General features: G+C 37.1%; 1 protein-coding gene across 1 annotated transcript; it reads right to left on the bottom strand.

Annotated features, from left to right (window-relative positions):
- Positions 1–4,221: 4,221 nt before the first annotated feature.
- LOC131983746 (zinc finger protein 32-like) lies at positions 4,222–8,907 on the bottom strand. Its single transcript, XM_059348554.1, has 2 exons — positions 8,435–8,907; positions 4,222–5,330 (listed from the first exon to the last, which is right to left on the bottom strand). Exons 1-2 carry the CDS (start codon positions 8,625–8,627, stop codon positions 4,234–4,236), a joined length of 1,290 nt encoding a protein of 429 aa, XP_059204537.1. The 5' UTR covers positions 8,628–8,907; the 3' UTR covers positions 4,222–4,233.
- Positions 8,908–12,593: the final 3,686 nt, after the last annotated feature.

The raw sequence follows: 12,593 nt of genomic DNA, 5'->3' as shown, positions 1-12,593 counted from the left end.
CTTTATACAATAAATGATTATTGATGTGCCCTCTAGAGATTCTATAATACAATATCACCCAGCTGTCAATAATGTTATGTGAGGTGTTTGCTCTCATTTAGCTCTCAAAGTGCACAAAATAGATGCATTTTACTTAAAAATGTACAAATTTTCTCCTGGGGGGGGCATGCCCCCAGACCACCCTAGATGGTTTGGTTCGATACTATTAATTGTCAGTACCACATCATTAATTACTTTGATTTGGATCTCCTTTCAACTTAATGCTAATATTTCATCATACATGATGCATCATACCTTTTTGAGTGCTGGTGGGGCCCATGTTGTGCAGAATGTGCCCTTTTTATTTTTTCGCCCCTGCCCTTCAAACAGTCTGAGTCCGCCACTGGTCCATCATGTTTTTTTGCCTTAGGTGTTAGTATATCAACCAAAACAATGAGATAACCAATCCCTGACAGGATGCTTTGCCTACATGCTGGTTTTGGAAGACTAAAATCAGGTAACGCTGTAACTTGGTGGCACTCAAAAATAAAAATCCTTCAACTTGTCATATTAGTCATTATTCCCATCTGAAGTAACTATCAATCTTTTCCATACAGAGGTAGTCCAACAGTATTACTCCTCTGAATTTTTAAAAACATTTTTTCTAATAACTGAATTTTTTTTTATTAAAAAAATTGACTAACTTTGACTTCTCAAATGTTCATATTTAATGTTATTCAATATTCAGGTTATGTCAGTTTGGATGTTTTTTCAGCATCAGCAGAAGAAGCTCAGTGAAATGTAATCATTTCACTAATTCATTCAATCTTTATTTTGTCTCAGAAACATTGAGGTAGAGACTTCATTTACATTTTAGTAAAGTAAAGAACACGAACAATGGTTCGTAGGCATCACAAAACACATGCAGGGAAATTTCCCCCTAAAGTCTAAAGCTCCTTAAAGAGCATATTAAATACAAAAAATGTCCCCAAATTAATGACGAACAGTTGTGGAAAAAAATCACTGAAGAAACAATATTCAATGAGAAGTTATCAAAATAAATACTGGAGAGGATGAACTTGTCTTTTGTCAGTTTAGTGAATCTTGCAAGATGGTTCTGTTCAAACTCTGTCAATTATACAGTACAGGCCAAAAGTTTGGACCAAGGTTATAATAGTTTTGGATTTTTCATTAGTTTTAGTTTTAATTTTGTTGTGAATTTTTGTTTTCAAATTCAGTTAGTTTTAGTTAGTTTTTAGAGTGAGTTTTCTAGTTTTAGTTTAGTTTTTATTAGTTTTAGTGTTAGTTTTAGTTTTTTTGTAATGGGGTATTTGTTGGGTGCGTGATTCAAAGAGGTCATAATAAATGTTTCCTTTATTTCCTTTGGTTTATCATCTCAGCCCCAATAAGGTTATTAACTCTTACAGTTCTGGGTGTTTTGAATTTTGGTTCTAGTGTAAACATCCCAGTCTCAGTAAACATATTCACCATGTGTTGCATGTTCGAATAAATACACTGAATTATGAATGAAAAAAGTTGACAAAAACGAAAACTAAGGACATTTTCACTATAATTTTAGTTAGTTTTGTAACCACAAAATACAGTTTTAGTTAGTTATCGTTTTTTTAAAAACTCTAGTTTTTATTTTTATTTCAGTTAACGAAAATGTTTTTTCAATTCTAGTTTTCGTTATTTCGTTAGTTTTCATTCACTATAATAACCTTGGTTTGGACACACCTCATTCAATGCGTTTCCTTTATTTTCATGACTATTTACATTGTAGATTCATCAAAACTATTAATGAACACATGTGGAATTATGTACTTAACAAAAAAGTGTGCAATAACTGAAAACATGTCTTATATTCTAGTAAGCAAAGGGTGGTTACTTTGAGGAATCTAAAACACAAGACATGTTTTCAGTTATTTCACACTTTTTTGTTAAGTACATAATTCCATATGTGTTCATTCATAGTTTTGATGCCTTCAGTGAGAATCTACAATGTAAATAGTCATGAAAATAAAGAAAACGCATTGAATGAGAAGGTGTGTGTCCAAACTTTTGGCCTGTACTGTAGATACAAAAGTGTGTGCGCTTAAAGCAGGAGAACAGTGGAGACTTGAGACTGTCTGACTTGCAAGACATAGGAACAAGAACAGGCAGCTTCATTATTCATTGTCAGAAATGATTCAGTAACATGCAAACAATCAGTCCATAACTAAGATGCAATATTGAAGACAGTTTGTGTGCTATTCATTTTTTCATTACAGTAACCAAAGGGTGTATATTTGTGATAACTGTTTAATAGCATCATAAACAGATTCAGGTAGGGCTGAGCCATATGGCAAAAAAAATGATCACAAATATTTTTTCATATCGTCCGATCTTTGTTATCATCACAATTTTTTATATTGTTTTTAAACTGCCCGTTTGAAATCATCTGTACTGAAATCTAAAGAAACTACAGATTAGTTCAATATTTTGTTAACATACAAAGTAAATGACAAAGCAAATGAAATAAGATGAACATAGACAATATAAAATCAATTTTTACTCAACAGTATAACAAATGTAAAAAAAATAAAATAAAATAACAATTAACTACTTTACAGTCCTGAGTGTTTTTGCAGGTATGCAAGACCCAAAATAAACAAATTGTGAGCCTTATTTCTCCTCTTGTAATGTTGCTCGTATGGCACAATGGCCGCAAAAGATGCAGCGGTTAGATTGTAACTTCCTTCACTCTTTCCCAACATTCACCTGCACCTCCCTGGTTTATTGCTCCAAGTCATGGCTGACATTTATTTTGCTGCCCTCAGCTCTGCACTTAGCTGTATGTTCGGTCTTTCTGTTTACTTCTCTGTCAACTTACTAACAGTAGTGGAGCAGGAAAAGCTTGATTCTGATTGGCTGTTGTCACACACATTCCCGACATGTATAATTTAGTAAATATGCTCACAGCTGATCACAATAATCAACCGAAAAATCTATCGCGATCACCAAAACAAATACTGCATAACTGAAAAGCTTCTTGCATTGACTGAAATCATTTACGAGATCAAAATACAAAATCCTGTCAAAAATTGTGCTCCTTTCAAAATAAAACAATACGCAGTTCATGCAGCCTAAAGCTACTTCACATCAACATTATGTCTTAACCGCGGGCACCAGATCAGCAATCAATCAATCAATCAGAGGGTCTCAGAGGGTCGGAGACATGGACGACGAGATTGTTGAAGTGGAACAGCATACACTCATTTATGACATAACATTCTTTTTATAAGGATAGATGGTCAGATCAACAGATCTTGCACGTTGGAGAAGCAAAGTAAGCTGTTTGTTGTTGTTTACTTCATACACACAGTTTATCACAGGATCTCGCTGTCTCCCGTACCTTCAGGATTTTAGCGTGTTCTCCTTATCTCGCGTGTATACAGCTGGCTCGATACGCTAAGTAAGGTTGACATGTGGGAGAACGCACACACGGACCGTATTACCGTGATTCGACTCGGGGGAAAAGTGGCCACCGGGTAAGTCTCAGGCCACACCCTCTCAAATGTCCGCTCACTCTGCGCGTCTCCATTACAAGTTAGCCCCCAGAGGGATTTAGAGACTCCGGAGGTGGTTTTTGCCGTCGCTCAATTGTGCACAACGTCAGCAGCTGAAAGCAGCATGGCTAATTATGCACAGAGTCTCACTGGTCATAAACATAGTGATCGTGAATTAACGACATCGCTAACTGTGCACAGAGTGTCCGGTGCTTGTTTTAAATAAACAGAGAACGCTAAGTGAACACCTCCTGCAGCAGCAGCACACACACACACTGTACTGCTACAGAGCTAACTGTTAGCCTGTTAGCACATACACACTGCACTGCTACAGAGCTAACTGTTAGCCTGTTAGCACATACACACTGTACTGCTACAGAGCCAACTGTTAGCCTGTTAGCACATACACACTGTACTGCTACAGAGCTAATTGTAGCTAACTGCCGCTAACAGCGGCTCTTCTTGATAAGCCGGCCTCCGGCTCGTTAAGAAGAGTAAGGAGTCTTCTTCTTCTTCATCTCCGGCAGGCTGTACGCTATCCACCGTAATGCTGCCCTTTACCGGTCATATCCAGATTTAACTAATTAGGGGTTTTTAGTGTGCGTGGTTTTTAAAAAAACTAACAAAAAAATCCCAAGCCGGATTTCCTGCATCGTGCTGGAGGTCTTCAAGCCCTGTATGTATATTTATATATATATATATATAGTTACTGTGGGTTTTTCTGCTCCACTTTCTTCCCTCTGTGATGGGTCATGTGTTGTGCCAGTTGTTCTTTATACCTAAATTTTTCACTACACACTGAGCAGTCGAAAGGTTTCTCTCCTGTATGAGTCATCATGTGACGCTTCATATGAGCTGATTGCACAAACCTTTTGTTACACACAGAGCAGCTGTAAGGTTTCTCTCCTGTATGATATCTTGTGTGTAAGACCAGATGTGACCTTGAGCTAAATCGTTTCCCGCAAAAAGAGCAGAGAAAAGATTTCTCTCCTGTGTGGGTTGTCATGTGTATCTGCACAGCTCCACTGTGAGAAAAACGTCTTTTACAGACGGAGCATTGGAAAGGCTTCTCTCCTGTGTGAGTTCTCATGTGTATTCTCAGATATGCATGTGTAGCGAAACGTTTGCTGCACACTGAGCACGTGAAAGGTTTCTCTCCTGTGTGATTCATCATGTGATACTTCAGATAATGTTTGAGCAGAAATCTTTTACCACAAACTGAGCAGATAAAAGGTTTCTCTCCTGTATGAGTTCTTTTGTGTATCATCAGAGTTTTCTTGGTTTTATATATTTTCCCACAATCAGAGCAGCGTAATTGATTCGCACCAGTACTACATCCTGAATCACTGACAGGAATGTCACCATTTGTCAAAGATTTTAAAGATGACTGAGTTTCCCTGGTCTCATTCCAATCACCACTGTCATCAGTCTCAACTTCAGAAGAGTCTCCAGACCTCTCTTCAGTTTTTGGTTGCAAATGTGAATCTGAATCCGAGTTCCTGGCTGGTTCTAGTCCTCCACAGTCCTCTTCATCAGCTTCTGTTTTCATCTGTTCAATTTGTTTTTGAAGAAGCTGTGAGGACTCTTCCTCAGAATCACTCTTCACAGTGACAAGAGTGATTTGTTCGTTAGTGAGATCAGCCTCCTCCAGCCCTGCAAGCTGCTCTCCCTCCTGACTGATCCAGAGTTCCTCCTGTTCCTCTTTAATTTGTGGGGGCTCTGGGTCCTCCTGGTCCAGACTGGAGCTCCAGTCCTGCTGCTCAGAGGTCATTTCTTCGTTATCTACCAACAGCTGCTGGGAATCTGCAGAAACATTGAAATACAGAAACAAAATGAGAAACCTATCTAGGAGTGTAACAATTAGCATATGCATCTCATCTTGATGCAGGGACTTTCACACAGAGGGCTCCTGCTGGAAAAATTGACAATCGCACCTTGATGGGGACAGGCAGCCTGAAAATCACATCTCCCATCTCTGGCTGTCCATCACGGCTCGATTCCTACTTTGTACTAGTGTTTGATTAACAGTCTTATCGCTAACATTAAACTATTTTCTTTTAGCAATTGGGCAAAAGTTGTAGCCTGGCTAACACCAGACTATTCTCAAATGAGGTCTAGTCTGGCAACGAGCAATGGATTTCTCCGTAGAGGAGGTGTGGTTTACGATCCTCCAGAGCCGTTTATTGGACGCTTAGAATGTCTATCAAAGCGTCTGTAGGTAGCTCTTAGCCAATCAGATCAGTTATACCAGATGACGTAGTAGAGCAACAGAGATGGATGTTTGTTGTGTGTGTGTCTGTGAGAGAGTGTTGCTGCTGCTTTGCTTCTCCAGTTCTCGCTTTCTGCAAGATTATTTATTTTCACGCTTTATTCCCCCTCATGCCATTCAGCCACACACATCCACTAATTTTAGGGCCTCTCGGCGGCTCCGCTGTCCGCGGTAGCGGGGCTATTAGCCACTAGCGGCCGCCGAGAGACCTTTCGCCTTTCAACTTTTGCTCTAAACTATTTAAAACACCATCTACAGCTAAAGAGAGTTTCGCGTCTGCAGCAGCCATGTTGGATCCGGAAAACTACAAGCTTCCAAGTGTCGAGTAGTACGCGTCATCGTCTTGCCGTCCCTCCCCGCTCTGTGATTGGATCCCTAAAACAGGGCTAAGAATGCTTCCTAGTTTTCAAACCGCCTGGAGGTTCGAAATTAAATTTGAGCGCGCAAGGCAGTCTGGGTATGCCCAGGCTACAAAAGTTGTGTAACTTACTCTATTCTATAATAGCCTATTTGCTTTCTGTTGCCAAATGTTGGTGATTTGCTACTAAATTGCTCCTAACCCTAACCCGAGACAGTATAGTCTGAGTATTGTCACTGTTTTAAAGTATTAATAATATTTGTCACAATGTGTTTCATATTGGGCTAATGAGGTGGTAAATATGACAGTAGCCTTGGATGAGAGAGAGGGAGAAACTTGATGAATATTTTCGGGAGTTCTCGATGTTCAACTCAAGGTAACAAGTTGCTTTAGATCAGATCAAAAGAAAATGTTACCTGGGAGCTGAGGTAGGTCTCTTACCCAATATAATACTTGGGGTAGAGTAAACAAATGAGTATGAGTAGCTCACGATGTAGCGATGATGGTTCATGAGCAATTTAATTTCGCTGTGGTGAATTCGACATAGTGTTCACTTATAGAACAATGTCCTCCACAGGAGATAGGAGATGCAACCTGGAAATTGCCCGTAACATGTTTGTGAAAATGTGACGAATCTGCTGACAGACACAGAACAGAGCTGCTGCTGTTGATGCACACGTAAGGTGTTGTGCTGAGTTATGCCTGCCTGCAGAGATAAAAACCATATAACACTCTGTGTGCTTCATCAATAGTGATATATGACATACTGTCTATAGTTTATTAAAGTTTACACTCAATGTTTTATTAGACTAAGTGTTTGGATACAACTGTTTTTTTTTGCTGCATCTTTTGCTGCATTTTCAGAACAGTTATTCTATAATTAGGTTTTTAAAATGCAGAAAAATAATGTCAAATCCACTCTGTAAAAGTCGGTCAAATAAAGGATGTGCTGATAATTCATTTGATTCCTATCACAGTTTTATTTATTTTATATGGACCCCCCCAATTTCATCTAATCTTGTTATTAAATGAATGTAACTCATACTATCTATCAAAAATGGCTCAATATATGTGCTCAAATAAAGTTACAATGTGGATGCAATATGCAGAGGTGGGACTATATTTTATTACCTGCAGAGATCTGCATTGTTCCTTTCTCAGACCAGGTAAGTATTAAATGTATGAACTGTCCACTCAAAAGACTCTACAATGTGAGCTGGTAAAAGTATTTCACTAATATATCCAGAGACAAAGTTAGGGGTGCTTGCATTATTTGGCAAGACTCATTCATCACCCTGTTAAAATAATCACCTAACTCATTTTTTTTCAAGTTTTGCAGCAAACACAAAAAACTTCACCAAAAGTGTAACATGTGATTTGTATTGATCATTTCACTCAAAAAGTATGTAACATAGGATGGCTATTGGCATAGTAATAACACTGTGTATAAATTATGTAACTCAAGAGAAATAAATGACTTAGGCAATTTTTTGAACATGCCTTTGTGACTTAAGCAAGATATGGTAACACTTTATTTTGAAGGCGTCTACATAAGAGTCACACAAGCCTGTCAGGAACATGACATGACAAGTATCATGAGCATTAATGTTACTTCAAAGTGTCATTAATGTTCATGAAACATCCCATGTGGTGTTTATGACACGCTCTTAAGCAGACACCTTAGAGTTAAGTGTTAGCAATATTAGTGTCAACAATAAAACACTGATGAACTAAACTGATAACTAAACAATCTCCCTCTAGCTCTTCTTTGCTGGGTTCTTATCTGATGCCTATGAATGTGGCAAACTGTTAAAGAAGTGATGATCTTAAAGGGGTAAAATCACATGATCTGATCAACTGAGGATTTAGGTGATTTTACCATAGGTGGCTGGCGTCATGAGGAGATGATTTAGGTAAAAAAAAAAAAAAATCAAAACAATTTTGACAAAAAATTACTTAGGCGATTATTTTGACAGTGTGACGATATATTACTTGCCGAGATGTGCATGTACCCCTAACTGTGCTTCTGGATATCTGGGAGTTAAATGCCTTTATCAGTTCATATGTGAGACTATTTTGAGTGGACAGTGTGAATTTCATGCATGTTACATTCATTTTGACTGAAATAACATGCAGACCTTTTGGTGTGTAAACCAGTAAGGACACAACACCGTAAAGGTCCGAATAAAGCCGCTCTCCGGTCGTATTGTTGGTCAGATCAGAGGTCAGTATGTGAACTGAGAGTAAACAGAGAGAGAAAGGGAAATAAAGTGGACCAACCTGCTCTGTGTAGCCGAAGCTGAGGGTTGTAAACAGCGTCCAGTAGTTTCTGTTGTCGCTTGTTCTCCTCTTTTGACCGACTCAGTTCCTCCTCGTACTCTGTTATCGTTCTTTCAAACAGCCCGAATATCTCTTCAGCAGCCGCAGTTATTCGCTGCTTCACCAAGACTCTCAGCATTTCACCTTTGGACATCTCCACACACTGACAGAAACGTTTTCTCCACAAGAACTCAGTTAAAAACGCGGTTTGCTCTCCGTCAGTCACTCTGACTGTCTGTTTACAGCTAGCATGCTAAGCTAACTCCGATAGCTTTGTAGGAGATGAGTCAGAGGCAAAACATTCAGAAAACAAGTGTGAAGCACAAAGTCTAATCTGGCCGATGAAGCTTCACATCCAGAGGCTCTGCTAGTAACACTGTTGGAGCTCAAACACACTTTCTCCACACGCCGACGGGACTCTTCTCTTTCTTCTTCTTCTGGTTCGGCGCCAAACTGCTGAAAGAGTAAAGTCTTCTTCGTGAGTTCTTTGGCGGAACCAAACCCACGTACAGGCGCACTACCGCCACCTAGCGGACAGATGGGGAAGGAGCTGACTGTGGTCCTCTGTGTCTTTTATTTCTTTTATTTCTTTTACTACTTTTAACTACGTCTTTTATTTTATTTTACTATGTTTATCTGTTTGATTGTATTGTTTTATTTATGGCATCATTTTAGATTTATACACTTGTTATGTATTGCTGATTGGTATATGGAATTGTTTGTTTTATTGTTGATTTTATGTACAGCACTTTGGAGACGTTTGTGTTGTTTAAATGTGCTATACAAATAAAGGGGATTGGATTGGATTGAATTGAAACCTTATTGTGCAGTACAAATAGTGTGTGAAGGATTTTATACAGTCTATGGAAGGATCTCATACAGGATGTTTTGCCTAGGCCAGCTAGTTAGGGGTGCTTGCATTATTTGGCAAGACTCATTCATCACCCTGTTAAAATAATCGCCTAACTCATTTTTTCAAGTTTTGCAGCAAACACAAAAAACTTCACCAAAAGTGTAACATGTGATTTGCAGTTTTATGTATTTTATATGGACCCCCCCAATTTCATCTAATCTTGTTATTAAATGAATGTAACTCCTACTATCTATCAAAAATGGCTCAATATATGTGCTGAAATAAAGTTACAATGTGGACGCCATCAAAAGACTCTAAAATGTGAGCTGGTAAAAGTATTTCACTAATATATCCAGAGACAAAGTTAGGGGTGCTTGCATTATTTGGCAAGACTCATTCATCACCCTGTTAAAATAATCACCTAACTCATTTTTTCAAGTTTTGCAGCAAACACAAAAAACTTCACCAAAAGTGTAACATGTGATTTGTATTGATCATTTCACTCAAAAAGGATGTAACATAGGATGGCTATTGGAATAGTAATACCACTATGTGTAAATGATGTAACTTAAGAGAAATGAAATGACTTTTCATGACTTGGCAATTTTTTTGAACATGCCTTTGTGACTTAAGCAAGATATGGTAACACTTTATTTTGAAGGTGTCTACATAGCCTGTCATAGCCTGTCACACAAGCCTGTCAGAAATTTTTGTGGTCAATTTGTGTCTTTTCTGGTCATTTTGTTTCTTTTTTGGGTAATTTTGTGTCTTTTTTGGTTATTTTGTGTCTTTTTTGGTCATTTTGTGTCTTTTCTGGTCATTTTGTGTCTTTTTTGGTCATTTGTGTGTCTTTTTTGACCATTTTGTGGTCAATTTGTGTCTTTTTTGGTCATTTTGTTTCCTTTTTTTGATAATTTTGTTTCTTTTTTGGGTAATTTTGTGTCTTTTTTGGTCATTTTGTGTCTTTTTTGGTCATTTTGTGTCTTTTCTGGTCATTTTGTGTCTTTTTTGGTCATTTGTGTGTCTTTTTTGACCATTTTGTGGTCAATTTGTGTCTTTTTTGGTCATTTTGTTTCCTTTTTTTGGTCATTTTGTTTATTTTTTGGGTGATCTGAACTGTGCTTGTGAGAATCTGTTCAGTGAGCGTGGGTTGTGGACAACATGCATGTTAAATTGGGGGTCGCAACTCAAAAAGGTTGAGAACTACTGGCCTAGGCTACATGCTGATTTTTTGGAAGACTAACATCAGGTAATCTTGGTGGCGCTCAAAAATAAAAGTCCTTAAACTTGTCAAATTAAGAAGTCATTATTCCCATATATAGTAACTATCAACATTTTCCATACAGAGGTTATTTCAATAACACTAATCTTCAGAATTTTAAAAACAGATTTTTCTAATAACTTAAATTGATTTTTTTTAAATGTATTAAATTGCCAGTTTACATCACTGGCACTTTGTCAACAGGCTAAATGGAATAATTTTAACAATACATTCAACCTTAATTTTAACCACCTTATTACAGACAGCAATTTAAATAATAAAGTGTTGTGAACTCTTATACTAATATTAACTTTGTTTGTATGCATGAACATGTCAGCATGCACCAGTGGGTTAAGATTAAAGGAAACAAGTCTGGCTTATTTGGTAAACTTGCTTTTTGAATAGCCCCTAGGTGGAAAACAGGTTTTAAGAGGATACTCTTTCAAGTTTTGCCAGTTTAAAGTCGTTACTGTCAGGATGATTTATTTGAAGTTTTTGTTGCTGTAACACTAATTTCAGCCATAAGAGACTGAACTGCACCACTACCACATAGTCTAAAAAGCACTCATGTTTCCTTCCATGTGCTCTAAACACAATGTAAATATATTGTGTAGCAATGTAGCATGATGTAGCTGATGAAGATAAATGGGTCATACGCATTCAAAGGGGAAAAAATAGACTGAAGGTAAGTTGTGACCTGCTTAAGGATCATTGGGGTAATGACTTCTCAGGTCGATATTTAACATAAAAAACAAGATAAATTAAAAATGATAATGCATTTTTATAAATTAAACCTCCTAACAGTATAAATAGTTAAAAAGAGCCCCACCTTTACAAAAAATGAAAACGCTGCTTACATAAACACATCATGGCAAATAATCTAATAATATATTTAGAATATACACTACCGGTCAAAAGTTTTAGAACACCCCAATTTTTCCAGTTTTTTTATTGAAATTCAAGCAGTTCAAGTCAAATGAACAGCTTGAAAGGGTCCAAAGGTAAGTGGTGAACTGCCAGAGGTAAATAAAAAAGGTAAGCTTAACCAAAACTGAAAAATAATGTACATTTCAGAATTATACAAGGAGGCCTTTTTCAGGGAACAAGAAATGGGTTAACAACTTAACTCTATGGAGTCTTGGGCTATTTTGTCCATTTTTTAATTCTTTTCATGTCTTTGTAAGTCATTTTGTGTCTTTTTTTGGTCATTTTGTGTCTTTTTTTTGTCATTTTGTGTCTTTTGGTGTCTTTTTTTGTCATTTTGTGTCTTTTTTTAGTCCTTTATTCCAACATAAAATGTGATTTTGAATCTTTTTTTTACTTTCAAAACACTATCATCCTCAATAAAGAATTTTAAATGTTGCAAATGTGCATTAATTTCAGAGTACACTGAGACATTAAACTGCACAATTTTCAATTAAATTCTGGAAAAGTTGGTGTGTTCTAAACCTTTTGACCAGTAGTGTATATATAAGTGGATTCATTCTGCATAACAAGTACTTTTACTTTTGATACTTTAAGTACATTTTGATGCTGATACTTTTGTACTTTTACTTCAGTAAGTTTTGGATGCAGGACTTTTACTTGTCATGGAGTAATTTCACAGTGTGGTATTAGTACTTTTACTGAAGTAAAATATCTTAATACTTTTTCCACCACTGCACATGATAATGAACACAGTCTGCGGTGTTGAATATTGTATAGCACATGGTGTTAATATGACAAATAGCACCCCCTAGTGGCTTTACTTTCAAATTACATGTGAAGTGAAGTGAGAGAGCTCAGGCTGGACAGTAGCATACCTATTGTATCAAGTGTTTTATGTCACCAATGTAAATATTGATTCAGTTCTAAGAGATTGCAAAATGAATACTTTTATGTGCCTCCTCAAATAAAGCAGCCCAATACTTCACAATACTTCACAACAAAGCTTTATCTTTCCAGCCTTACTATTTTGATCCATATGTGATGAAATGTAGAAAAATAATAATGAACTATCAGAGGTG

The sequence above is a fragment of the Centropristis striata genome, chromosome 13 (genome assembly GCF_030273125.1).
Source record: "Centropristis striata isolate RG_2023a ecotype Rhode Island chromosome 13, C.striata_1.0, whole genome shotgun sequence".
NCBI classification, from domain to species: Eukaryota; Metazoa; Chordata; class Actinopteri; order Perciformes; family Serranidae; genus Centropristis; species Centropristis striata.
This window is presented reverse-complemented; position numbering and strand designations above follow the sequence as displayed.